The sequence below is a fragment of the Emys orbicularis genome, chromosome 1 (genome assembly GCF_028017835.1).
Source record: "Emys orbicularis isolate rEmyOrb1 chromosome 1, rEmyOrb1.hap1, whole genome shotgun sequence".
Lineage (NCBI taxonomy): Eukaryota > Metazoa > Chordata > Testudines > Emydidae > Emys > Emys orbicularis.
In genome coordinates this window covers 240,948,010-240,961,333 of record NC_088683.1, presented here as the reverse complement: position 1 = coordinate 240,961,333, position 13,324 = coordinate 240,948,010, and the positions used below count along the sequence as shown (strand labels likewise).

Here is a 13,324-nt window from a genome sequence, read left to right as displayed (position 1 = left end):
GGACAGAATCAAATACATATTTGATCGTTGCGTTTTTCAACTGATCTTTAGCCTCAATGTGTTTCAGGTGTTCACAAGAGTTGGAAGAATCTTTTATAAATAACCTAAATTGGCTGGTGCTTTGTTATGCCCAACCAGCATCATCTTTAGCCAGCACAGGACTGGAAAGATGCAAGCAAAAGTTTGTTTCCCAAGTGACCTTGCTGTTATGATTCAGCCTGCCATGTTCTGTTTTTGTCACTTTAAGGTGTATGTTAGGGTAGCTACAGCTGAGCCACATCCATTTGGGTCCCCTTTGTAAAATTCCCACATATGATAAAGTAGAACAAAAGTGATCAAAGAGATCAGCATAATCTCTCATCAAGTTTGTGTCTGTCAATGAAATATTGTTAGCTTTAGTATATGATCCAGTCTAGTTTTTAGCATCCCAATCAAATGGGGTTCCCCTTACCCTGCAGGCCAGAGTCCTCATTGTCAGGGATTTTTCTCTAATATTCAGCTTAAGTTGTTCCTTCTTAAATTCATCCTCACATGGCTAATAGCAACCCTTCCCTTTCCTCCCAAATACCACCTAAATATATTCTCTTACACTGTGCCTATTAGCATGTTTCCAATGTTTATGGATAGGCCAAGAGATACAAGTTACACTATTCAGACTTCACCCTTAAATGATCAGCAAACTGATACCCCTTTCTACCAGAGAAAGGCAATAGATGTGTTTCACATAAAATATATACAGCAGCATATCTACAGGGGAGATGGTATGGGCCATAAGGTTTTTCAATGAAAATGTCCTTATGTCTTCAGTCTAGTTTTTTTGTAATTGTATTTCAATAATTACTAAATTTTCTTTAATCCAAATTGAAATGCCCTCTCTCCCCTCCACTTTCAAAAAGTCCCTCAAAATGTAAGGGTAACAAGAAAATAAAGTCAATTATAATGCATTCAAAAGTTAAACAACTTTTACTTCTAAGTCTGAAAGGTTAATATCACATTTTAACACTGATGTTCACAGATTGTTTGCTCATTTCACATGAGTCACTTGGTATTTTGCAGTGCATGTACTGAAATATCAAGTGCACAAGAACATCCCCAATGTTTTGTAGAAAGCGATTCCTTAGCCACAGTGGAACTATTTGCTATAAATGTTGCTGAATACTATCTACTGTACAGTAGTTTGTTTCAGTATTACTTTCCTCCTGGTAGTAAGGGTGTAAATGTGGTTCTCTCAGATGTCAACAACACTAAGAGTGAATGAAAAATTGAGCACTGAAAATAAACATTACTTCTCACCCAAACTTAATTATGTTTTACTTTTTAAGTATGATTTTAAAAAGTCTTACCTATCCACCAGCTTTTTAGCAAATCCAAAATCTGTAAGCTTGATATGCCCTTCTTTATCTAATAATATATTTTCAGGCTTTAAGTCTCTGTAAACGATTTCTTTGGAGTGCAAATATTCTATTGCACAAATAATCTCCGCAGAGTAAAACAGTCCTGTGCTGTTGTTGAAACGCCCCATGTTGCGCAAATAACTAAAAAGTTCTCCTCCAGGTACATATTCCATTAACATGTATAAAAAGCGTTCATCATGGTAGGTCCAAAATCTGTAACAAAAAAGTCTTTATTAAATATTGAGCCAATAAATCATTTGTAAAACAAAGAAGATATTCTGTAAACTGGTGTTGTTCCATTGTCTCAAGGAAAGAAGTATTCTAAAATAATGCATAGCTATCTTGTGCAGTGAAATCCGCAAGTTATCTCCAAGACCAAGAGCTCAGTAGGATTTTTAGGTATATTTGATGGATATATGGATAAGATTTCCCAGAGTTAAATTAGGTAGGGGAGAGACACCCACCCCTGCCTTAGACAAGATATAAACTTTCACTCTTCACGGAACAAGCCAACAACTAACTGGCCAAGCTTAGAAATAAAGCTTCCCTTTGTACATATTGGGTTCCGGGAAGGATCCCCCCCCAGCCTAAAGGATCCTCCCCCAGCCTAAAGGATCCTCCCCCAGCCTAAAGGGAGGACCCACAGGGCCTAAAACCCAAATGATTACGGGGGACAACTAATGTAAAAACAGGGACAGGAGTGCGGTCAAAGGGTCAAAAGAAGGGAACCTGACGGGGACACCGAGCAGAGAACCCCGGACAGCGCCCACTGAATAAATTAATTAATTGAGATATCCTATCTCCTAGAACTGGAAGGGACCTTGAAAGGTCATCAAGTCCAGCCCCCTGCCTTCACTAGCAGGACCAAGTACTGATTTTGTCCCAGATCCCTAAGTGGCCCCCTTGAGGATTGAACTCACAACCCTGGGTTTAGCAGGCCAATGCTCAAACCACTCCCCCCTTCCCTTTGTAGGTAGGTTTTCCCCATAATTGTCTGTCATAGGGTTTCTTGCACATTCCTCTGAAGCATCTTATAGAGGCCACTATTACAGACACAATGAGCCACTGTTCTTTATCTATTAAGACAATTGCTGTGTTCCTATATTGTACTCAACATAGTGAAGCCCAAATGAAAAATAAACAGTGATCTCAATTTGGAAAACTGCTTATGACAAGGTGTCTAAATGGAGAAAAATACACTATAGCCAAACCATTTTTTTTATTATTATTTAAGTCATGTCTTAATAGAAGTTTCATATCTCAGCATCTTGCACTTCTATAGTGTCTTCCATTCAAGGTTCTCAAAAGGATATTTCACAAACAGAAATGTGAGCTAGTAAAGGATTATCGTCCTCATTTTAAACTTTAGGGAAATTTGGGAAGAGAAGTTTAGTGGCTTGCCAGAAGTTTGTGGCATAGCCAGAAACAGAACCCCCATCTTTTCACACCCCGTATTATGACTTAACCATTAGACCATCTTGACTTAACAACATCCACATCATAGTTTTGATGTGCAACTGCTGCACCAATGACAACAAAGGGATTAGCTTTAACAAAATCCTCAGTCTTGACTAGGGCCTCTAAGCACTACTATAAAGAAACATCTGCACCCAGATATTAAGTTGATAATAAGTACCCCCATCCTACAGATTCTCTTTCCTCTTTCAATTGAGAAATACTGCCTTTTCAGTAGTACTACTACACCCAGCAGTGAAAAGCAAGCTATGCAACATTAAGGAAATACATTCCAGCTCATTTAAGTCAGAAGGAAGAGAGAGGTTGATCAAAACATGCTGGCTACTATTAAGTACATGTCAACAACTAATAGTGAAGGCCGAAGGAGAGTGTGTGCGTGTGTGTGTGTGCGTGCGTGTGCGTCACACACTCATTACATAAGCATGCTTAGCACAATGGGGCCACACTCCTCAATCATGGGCTCATGGCATTAGACTAAAAGAATTAATAAAATAGCAAGTATAAATTAGAACTGCTGTCTCACAAAAAGTTTTGTACTGAACACAAGATCATTATCTAGCATATGCTTGAAAGGGAAGATAGATTTTTTTCCACCCATAGCGAACAGACCAAATGTTACACTTGTATCCAACCTGTCGGCCTAAAGAGCAAATCTGTTAAGAAGAAAGTCTGTATTGGAGTATCAACTGAACAGGTGTTCTGAGACACATCCTGCAATTTCTAAACTGAATTGTCCCCTTACTGCTTCTGCTGCATCAGCAACACCCCACCCCCTGCCCACTGCATTGTAGGGAAAGGAGGAGAAAAGCAGAGTTGGCTGGAAAATTGAGATCTCTACCCATAAAAAAAATTCAGAGAGAGCTCTGCCTCTCAGTCTCCACACCCTACCTCTGGGGCCAGAGAGGCAGAGAGCTTGGGCACTCAGCCTCACTGGCCTTAAAACTGGATGGAGGACGAGGAGTGTAGGGCTAAGAGGCAGAACCAGGGTGCACCACCACAGCAGCGCTACCAAGATAAAAAGCTTTTGTCAATTTCACAGGCAGAAAGTAAAATTGACAAATGCCTTCTAGACAGGCAGCAAAGAAGCCCTCATTTAATTATTCCCTATGCGGAAAAAACTTTTCAGTTGTGTGAAAAGGGTATTTTCCCGCCAAAAATATTCCAAATTTTGAACTCTAAAAAATAGCTTTTGCTGCACCATTACCTGCTTCCCAGACAGGCTGTGGGAGCCCCAGGAAGAGCAGGATAGTAGCTCAACTGGTTCTTCCTAAGTCTGTGGGAGTCTTGACAAAAGTAAGGCTTCATTCCCTGATACAGGAACCTGAGAAAGCCTAGCAAAAGGCAAAATTGAGACAATGAGAACTAAACCAGTACAGCTCCCAATTCTCAGCCCCAGCACAGGTTAGCCTGGGGGAACAGGGTACAGAACTCTGGGCCATGCTTGATGTTGTTAATGATGTTAATATCTTTTTCTAACAAGGATGTGAAGGGCTATCATTGACATCTTTTTCCTAAATAAAGTAAAATCCTAATTACATTGTTCTGCCAATAAAAATCCCTGATAAACTCTTCCCACACCCAGTCACAGAAGAATTGCACTATGGAACATGCTGAATAACTCAAACATGCATACTCTGAGTTGAGAAATGCATTTTAAGTAGGGCTGTCGATTAATCACAGTTAACTCATGTGATAAACTCAAAAAAATTAATCACGATTAATCGCACTGTTAAACAATAGAATACCAATTTAATTTTATTAAATATTTTGGATTTTTTTTCTACAATTTCAAATATATTGATTTCAATTACAACACAGAATACAACATGTACAGTGGTCACATCATATTTTTATTACAAATATATGCACTGTAAAAATGATAAAAGAAATAGTATTTTTCAATTCCCCTCATACAAGTACTGTAGTGCAATTTCTTTATCATGGAAGTGCAATTTACAAATTAGGATTTTTTGGTTACATAACCACTCAAAAACAAAACAACATAAAACTTTGGAGCCTACAAGTCCACTCAGTTCTATTTCTTTTTCAGCCAATCGCTAAGAGAAACAAGTTTGTTTACATTTACGGGAGATAATGCTGCCCATAAAAGAATGACGCTCATTAAAAAAAATAATGCATTAAATTTGTGACTGAACTCCTTGGGGGAGAATTGTATGTCTCCTGCTCTGTTTTACCCACATTCTGCCATATATTTCATGTTATAGCAGTCTCAGATGATGACCCAGCACATGTTGTTCGTTTTAAGAACACTTTCACTGCAGATTTGACAAAATGCTAAGATACCAATGTGAAATTTCTAAAGACAGCTACAGCACTTGACCCAAGATTTAAGAATCTGAAGTGCCTTCCAAAATCTGAGAGGAACGAGGTGTGGAGCATGTTTTCAGAAGTCTTAAAAGAGCAACACTCCGATACAGAAAGTACAGAACCCGAACCACCAAAAAAGAAAATCAATCTTCTGCTTGTGGCATCTGACTCCGATGATTAAAACGAACATGCATCGGTCCACATTGCTTTGGATCGTTATCGAGCAGAACCCGTCATCAGCATGGACGCATGTCCTCTGGAACGGTGGTTAAGCATGAAGGGACATATGAATCTTTAAAGCATCTGGCATGTAAATATCTTGTGATACAACAGTGCCATGCGAACTCCTGTTCTCACTTTCAGATGACATTGTAAACAAGAAGCAGGCAGCATTATCTTCTGCAAATGTAAACAAACTTGTTTGTCTGAGTGATTGGCTGAACAAGAAGTAGGACTGATTGGACTTGTAGGGTCTAAAGTTTTATATTGTTTTATTTTGGAATACAGGGGTTTTTGTACATAATTCTACATTTGTAAGTTCAACTTTCATGATAAAGAGATTGCATTACAGTATTTGTATTAGATGAATTGGAAAATACTACTTTTGTCTTTTACAGTGCAAATATTTGTAATCAAAAATAAATATAAAGTGAGCACTGTACACTTTGTATTCTGTGTGTTTTAATTGAAATCAATATATTTGAATATGTAGAAAACATCCACAATATTTAAATAAATGGTATTCTATTATTGTTTAATCACACAATTAATCGTGATTTTTTTTAATCACTTGACAGCCCTAATTTTAAGAAATCAAGCAGAACAGCTGTATAGACCAGAAAAGTAGCTCAGAGCAGTAGAAAATCTTAAAACCAGACAACTCGTCTTTTAAAAAAAGTACTGTGACGTGAGGCAAAATGTGGCCCAAAATGGAAGACCTGGATGTGAACACCAGTTTATTGTTTTTTGTAGGCATCTCTTAAATCATTTAGCAAAAATTAAAATAAGTGCCAACAGCTAATCCATAATCTAGTAAGGCTGGGAGTATTCTTAATAGTTTTTAAATTAAGATGTCACTGACAATGAAAAAACAGTACATACTGTAAGACTTAAAGGAGTTTATTTTCACTTAAAAAGTTACACCTCTACCTCGACATAACACTACCCTATATAACACGAATTTGGATAGAACGCGGTAAAGCAGTGTTCTGGGGGGGCGGGTCTGCACACTCCGGTTGATCAAAGAAAGTTCAATATAACGCGGTTTCACCTATAACGCGGTAAGATTTTTTGGCTCCTGAGGACAGCGTTATATCGAGGTAGAGGTGTATTTTTCCTTTAAATGAATGCAGCATTAATAACTCAATTTGCTTACAAAATCTGAGGCGAAGCCAACATGCATTATTTTAATATGAAGTTAGCACTTGGATCTTATGTTTACAGGGCCAACTTAAGACTCCTATTCTGCATTCTTATAACCAAGCAACTAGTTGATATTAATGGGACGATCAAACATAGGGCTCAATTTTATTCCTAATTATTATTTTTCTGAAAGCCATAAACACACAAAGTTACAGTTGAATTCACTTAGGACACATCCTTGTTTCTGTAAAACTGGTTTTTACCTTAATATGCCCACTGAAGATAGCATACAAGATTACACTGCCTGGCTGTTGCAACAGTATAAAACAAGCATTTCCTAAACAAATGTCACATTTGAGCATGTAAATGGAGACTCAGAAGCACAAATTGTTAATTGTGCAATCAAGCACATATCCAGGTGAAATTTTAGAGAGACACTTGTACAAGTTGAGTTCAGGTACAAGAAGGAACAACAAAAGTAGGTGTGTGTTGAATGGAAAAGAGTATCACCTCACTGCTACTCTTTCATCCATCAAGTAAACATCTTGCACGTGCACAGACACACACCCACAGACCCCTCCATTCTTCTTTCCATAATGAAATTGGCTACTAAAAATTATTTTGCCTCTGAGCACGATTATTCAAGAAGCATATTTAAATGTATATCCACACCAAGTTCCGTTACATTTCAGATCTGAGAGATGGTACAGCCAGTCATCACTGTACAGTATGTATTTTGTGTAAATAACTAATATTCATATCCCATTCCACCATATTATGAAAGTGAGGGCTGCAAGTTTTACCTTTTTCTTTTGTTTTAAGAGAAGACCAAATTCTGCTCTCTCCCTAGGTTAAATACATTTGCTTACATCCATTTCCTTGTACAAGGATCGCTGTATCCTCACTCCAAACTACCATGGGATATTTCTACTAACTTTATATATTGCAGGAACAGTCAGAGATCCCAATCAAGATTAGGTCCCTATTGTGCTAGACACTGTGCAAACAGACTACTGCTGGGGGAATTCTGTGCCAAAACATTAAAAATTCTGCACACAGTGTTTTAAAATTCTGCAAAATTCAGCATATTTTATCAAAACAACAATATAATCAACCCAGGACTGCCTGCAGGAGTCCCAGCTGACGATGCTAGGCCTGGGTGGGAGTGGGGGAGAAAAGGGAATACCAAATTCTGTGTGGAAAAATAAAATTCTGCAGGGAACATGAATTCTGCATTGCGCAATGGTGCAGAATTCCAACAGAAAGAACATACAAAATTGCTGTCCTCACCCCCTAGTGTACATTTTAAGACAAGTGACGTACAAAGAGGGGAGAGAGACAGGGACACATTTTAATGTACAAATTGCTTTTTTAATTATTAAAAAAATGTCACCTATCCTCATCTGCTCCTCAAACTCCAGTCACCATTAGCATTTCTAGTCTCACTTTAAAACTTTAGCTCCCGCAACCTCTCTAAAAGCAAAAAAGAGAATAATTCACCTGCTAACAGAAGCACAAGTTTGATTTCACCCCAGAGAGACCAGATGCATTAGCTCGGCCACACTTATTTTCCATCTGATGCAAAAAGTCCTGGCATCTCACCATGCTAATGAGCCAGCTGTAACACTTTAATGAATCATTTTTTCCCTGTTTGAAAAATTTCTCTAGAGCAAACAGTATTGGTGTAAAAGCAAGAGACACTTATTTCAGCTGCAACCATCCATGATCAATTAGCGGTTGAATGTTTAAATTATGCTCTTTGACCTCAAATGTCTAATGCTTTTAAAGTAAATATATGAGCCCATATGTCACTAGCAGACCTGGTTTCTGGAAAACCACATTTTGGTTCTTCTTATGGATTCAAGGAATTCCAGTCAGCCCCTGCACCTGATTTGGATTCATTGCTTTGCTCGCATCATATATATCAAAGGAAGCCAAGAAGTGGTCTAGTTTGATTGGAAGTGGGTAGAATTAGTACAGCAATGCTGAATTCTATTATGCTTTCAGAAAGAGGCAGATATGGATGGCAAACAAGTATAGATTAATGCTGACTTCAGCTGCATTCATGTGTGTACTTATTGGGAGCAGCCTGGCTATACATGTGATTTTACAAATCTGCAGCTAAAACAAAAATCCATCATTCAGAAATTATGTATTTGCACTATTCCTGGAGGACTTGAGGTCCATAAATCAATTTAAAATAACAGTGAGAATCATTATGCTATGAAAGGTAGCATGTTAGTCTCCCATATGTGCTTTATCCACAGTAAAGGTATATTAAAGGCAGTAATGCAATTTTTTCCCTATCTCACGTCTGTTCTGAGGAAGTTACTACTGGATGTGTGAACATTTAGGGCTTGTCTACATATTGTGGCAATGTAAACTGAAGGGGCATAAATTGTAGAGTGCTCTAAAGAGCTGCGCTGTAACAGCCCCGGGTGGATCCTGCGGACGTGCTCCAGAAGGTAGAATCATCTAATTTCACAGATAAGGGAAATGCAATACAATGGGAACAGCTTGTAAACTTCATACTTTAAAGCAGAGGTGGGCAAAATACGGCCCACGGGCTGGATCCAGTACAACTAACGTTTCTGTCCGGCCCACCAGGCTCTGTGGCTGCCCCCTCGTGTTCTCTCGGCCACTAAAAGTCCCATGGCGCTGCAGGCCACTCAGGCAGGCTGCCTGCCTGCCGTGGCCCCACGCCACTCCCGGAAACAGCTGGCTGCTGCTGGCATGGCTCTGCGCGCGCCTGGCAGTGGGGGGAGGCAGCTCTGCATGCGCTGCCCCTTCCCCCAGCACCATTTTCACAGCTCCCATTGGCCAGAAACCAGCCAATGGGAGCTGAGGGTACAGGCATCACTCGGAGACCCGCTCCTCCCCCCAAGGAGCATGCAGATACGCATCAGCAGCAGGTGGCCGCAGCCAGCTCTGGGAGTGGCACGAGGCCACGGCATGCAGGCAGCCTGCCTGAACCCTGCTGCGCTGCTGGCTGGGAGCCACCTGTGGTAACTACCTCCCGGCCAGAGCCTGCACCTCGCACCCCCTCCAGCATCCCAGCCCGGAGCCCCCTTCCTGCACTCAAACTCCCTCCCAGACCCCGCACTCCCTCCATTAATAGAGTAAAAATGTGCGGCCCGAAACCCCAACCGGGCAGAAACCTTGAGCCCATGAGCAGAGTTGAGGGGGCACAAAGGTGTTGGGCCCCCGAACTGCAGTGTCTTACCCAGAGTGGGGCCGTCCTGGGGGCAGCTCCACCCTCCCACACACCTCCTCCTCTCCCCCAGTCCCCCCGCTCTCACCCCACCCCATCGGCCAGGTCCTAGACAGGAAGTTAGAGCCAGGTGGTGCGGAGCAGCTGCTCCTCTGGCTGGTGGTGCCATGTAGTGGGCAGCCGTGGCATTCCCCCATCTGCTGCTGGTACCCAGTGTTGTGGCTGCTCCTCAGCTCCCAGCCCCCTTTGACTGCTCACGCAGCCGGTCAGAGGTGCCAGCAGAGCCCTCGGGGAGCAGCCACCAGCACACAGCCCCAGACATGTGGGTGGCCTGCTGAGGTGAGTCGGGCGTGGAGGTGGCGCTCCCTCCCTGGACCCTGCTGTGCAGAGCTGGCCACAGCCCTGCCAGCCCTTGCTGCTCCTCCCCCCTCCCCAATAGAAGTCAAACTACACCTATGCCCAACAGTTTCCACCCCTGGTCAGGAGCCCCTCCTCCCCACTGCACCCTGGAGATTTTCTAGCATGTTGAGGGGGGCTTCAGAAAGAAAAAGGTTGAGAACTCCTGACTTAAAGGACACTATTTAAGCAAATTTAAAGTTCGTTGTTACTGAATATCTGGTCCAAAAAATAACCACACCAAAGAAAAAGTGAAGGCAGAAGGAAGACTTACAATCTGATCAGAAATGGGTGATTGACCTCTTTCAAGACTGACTTCTCATTGTGTACATGTTGTTCTTGTTTTAGCCGAATGACATCTGGAATGCTCATTACTTTCAGGGCAAAGTAACGTTTGGCCATTTTTTCTTTCACCAGATGAACCCGCCCAAAAGTACCTGTGCCTGAAAATTAAAGAACAAAAGGTCAAATGAACCAACCTTTTCTATAATTGTACATATAAGAAATGCACAAATGCAGTAAGTTTGTCAAAGTAACAGTTCCTGCCCACTGAAGCGGGGTAACTGAATTCCAACTTCTCATCAGTATTTTTTACTTCTCCCCCCCCACCCCACACATGCAGATTTAATGACATCTTCACAGCAATTCCTTATCAATATTTTGTTGCAAAATCCTATTGAGGTCCCTTCCAGACCTACACTTCTATGATTCTACAAAAATTATAAATGTTTTTAGATAAATGTCATCAAGTAAAGGTGAATAAGACAGTCCATATTTTTCTTGGTTTCTCCCTTTCAGCACATTACATTTTAGCACATTAGAAAAGTATACACAATGAAATATGTTTTACACAAACAAAATGGGGGGGGAGGAGAAAATGAAGATGCCAATCTTGCAAACCTCTCTCCATAACTCCAATCTCCCTTTGACAAATTATAGTTACGGGAGAAATTGAGAGAGAACAAGGCAAAATGACCAAAGTTAACACTTCAAACTAGAGTACTAAAATTAGTAATGACAAAATTCATTTTCCCCAAAGCTGCCTCAAACCAAAGAAAGTTCATACTACCTGTCAAATATACTAATTTTTTATTAATGTTTATACACTGTACCAAATTTGAAAAGGCCATGCTTTTGCATGGACACACCTTTAGATAAGACTATAGTTAGAATTCAAGGATTTGATTTTTGTTGACAAGCATCCATTATACCATATATGCACAAATTGATGATTAAATATCTCCATCGATAACTGAAATGCAGAGATGGAGAAAGTAAGAAAGACACTGCTTGAAAACTTATTAGAATTTGATTTAAGGCTATTTACTTTTGGGAAAGTAGGAACCTATACAAGAACGATGGACTCCACCTAAACCAAAATGGAAACAGATGGCTTGTATGTAAAATTTAAAAGGTTGCAGAGGATCTAAGGGCTTGTGGAAAGCAGAAAGGTGAGTAGGAAGCACACGATTTGGGAGAAGACATCCCTTAGGGAAGAGTTAATTATATAGACTAGTAAAGAAGTTAGGAAAGACGTTCATAAACTACAGGTAGGAGCTAGTGAGAAACAGTCAAACGTAAAAGAGTCCCATTTAAATAGTACATATAAAGGCAAGCAACTGAACATTGACAAAATACAACTGCCACAAGTCTAAATACTAAGAGGGTAAACTAGAGTGCCTGGCATTAAATGAGGATATTGATATAACAGGCATCAAGGAAACTTGGTAGAATGAGGATAATCAATGGACGCACTAATACCAGAGTACAAAATATACAGGAATTAGAGGAGGTTGTGCTGGTGGGGTGAGCGACACTACATGTGAAAGAAGGCAGAGTCAAAGTAAAAATCTTAAATGAATCAAACTGTACCATAGAATCTATGGATGGAAATTCCATGCTTCAACAATAAGAGTATAGCAGTAGAAATATATTACCAAGCACCTGACCGGGATGGTGATTGTGAAATGCTCAGGGAGACTAGAGAGACTACAAAGGCTGAAAATGCAATAATAATGGGGAATTTCAACTATCCTCATAGTGACTTGGTATGTGTCACCTCAAGAACGGATGCAGAGATAAAGTTTCTAGTCTGCTTCTTAGAGCAGCTTGTCCTGGAACTCAGAAGGGCAGAGGCAATTCTTGATTAAGTCCTAATGGAATGCAGGATCTGGTACGTTTACATCTTGTAAGTGAACTGTTCAGTAATAGACATCATAACATAATAAATTTAACATCCTTGTTGTGACGTTGTGCAGTCTACATGGTTTTATAAAAACATGATAATAAGTGAATATAATGTAACTGGGATAGTTTTATAAAAAAATTAATAATAAGTGACTATAATGCAAATGGGATATGCTTTGTGCAAAAGGTCTCTTGTAAGGTATCATTACAAAGCTCATAATCTACTGAGTGTGATCATCCTATTTGTAGAAATGTACCACTCTTGTATCTAAAACTAGAAATATAAAATGTAACTCTGAGGGCCTATTGTAATTATGTAAAGTATGGGCCATTAATGATGGTTTGGAATCTTGATGACTCCCATTGTCTGCAGATGGCTGTTTACCTCTGAGTCTCCCTGTACATGTGTGTGCTGGCAAGTGAGTAATGAAGTCTTGCAGTGACATGTGATCATGTCACCTGAACTGGAATCCATCTTTAACCTGGTGCTTTTCCAGTGAGGGGGGGTGGAAACCCAGAGGGACAAAGGGTTCCCGCCTTATGCAAAAGATATATAAAGGGGTGGAAGAGAAGAGAGAGGGAGAGGAGCCATCATGGAGAAACCCCTAGCTAACACCTAAGCTGGAACAAGAGCTGTACCAGGGGAAAGAATTGTGCCCAGGCCTGGAAGGTGTCCAGTCTGAGAAAAACTTACTGAAGCATCTCTGAGGGTGAGATTATCTGTATTTAGTTTGATTAGGCATAGATTTGCGCATTTTATTTTATTTTGCTTGTGACTTACTTTGTTCTGTCTGTTACTACTTTGAACCACTTAAATCCTACTGTCTGTATTTAATAAAATCACTTTTTATTTAGTAATTTACTCAGAGTATGTATTAATACCTGGGGGAGCAAACAACTGTGCATATCTCTCTATCAGTGTTATAGAGGGCGAACAATTTATGAGTTTGCCCTGCATAAACTTTATGCA

General features: G+C 40.3%; 1 protein-coding gene across 1 annotated transcript in view; it reads right to left on the bottom strand.

Annotated features, from left to right (window-relative positions):
- The window catches only part of PRKX (protein kinase cAMP-dependent X-linked catalytic subunit), a 128,472-nt gene that overhangs the window by 50,387 nt on the left and 64,761 nt on the right, over positions 1-13,324 (bottom strand). The window contains exons 2-3 of the mRNA XM_065408647.1: positions 10,442-10,610; positions 1,344-1,607 (exon numbers count right to left, since the gene is read on the bottom strand). Of these exons, the coding sequence (XP_065264719.1) occupies positions 1,344-1,607; positions 10,442-10,610 (433 nt within the window). The remainder of the gene's footprint in view (positions 1-1,343; positions 1,608-10,441; positions 10,611-13,324) is intronic.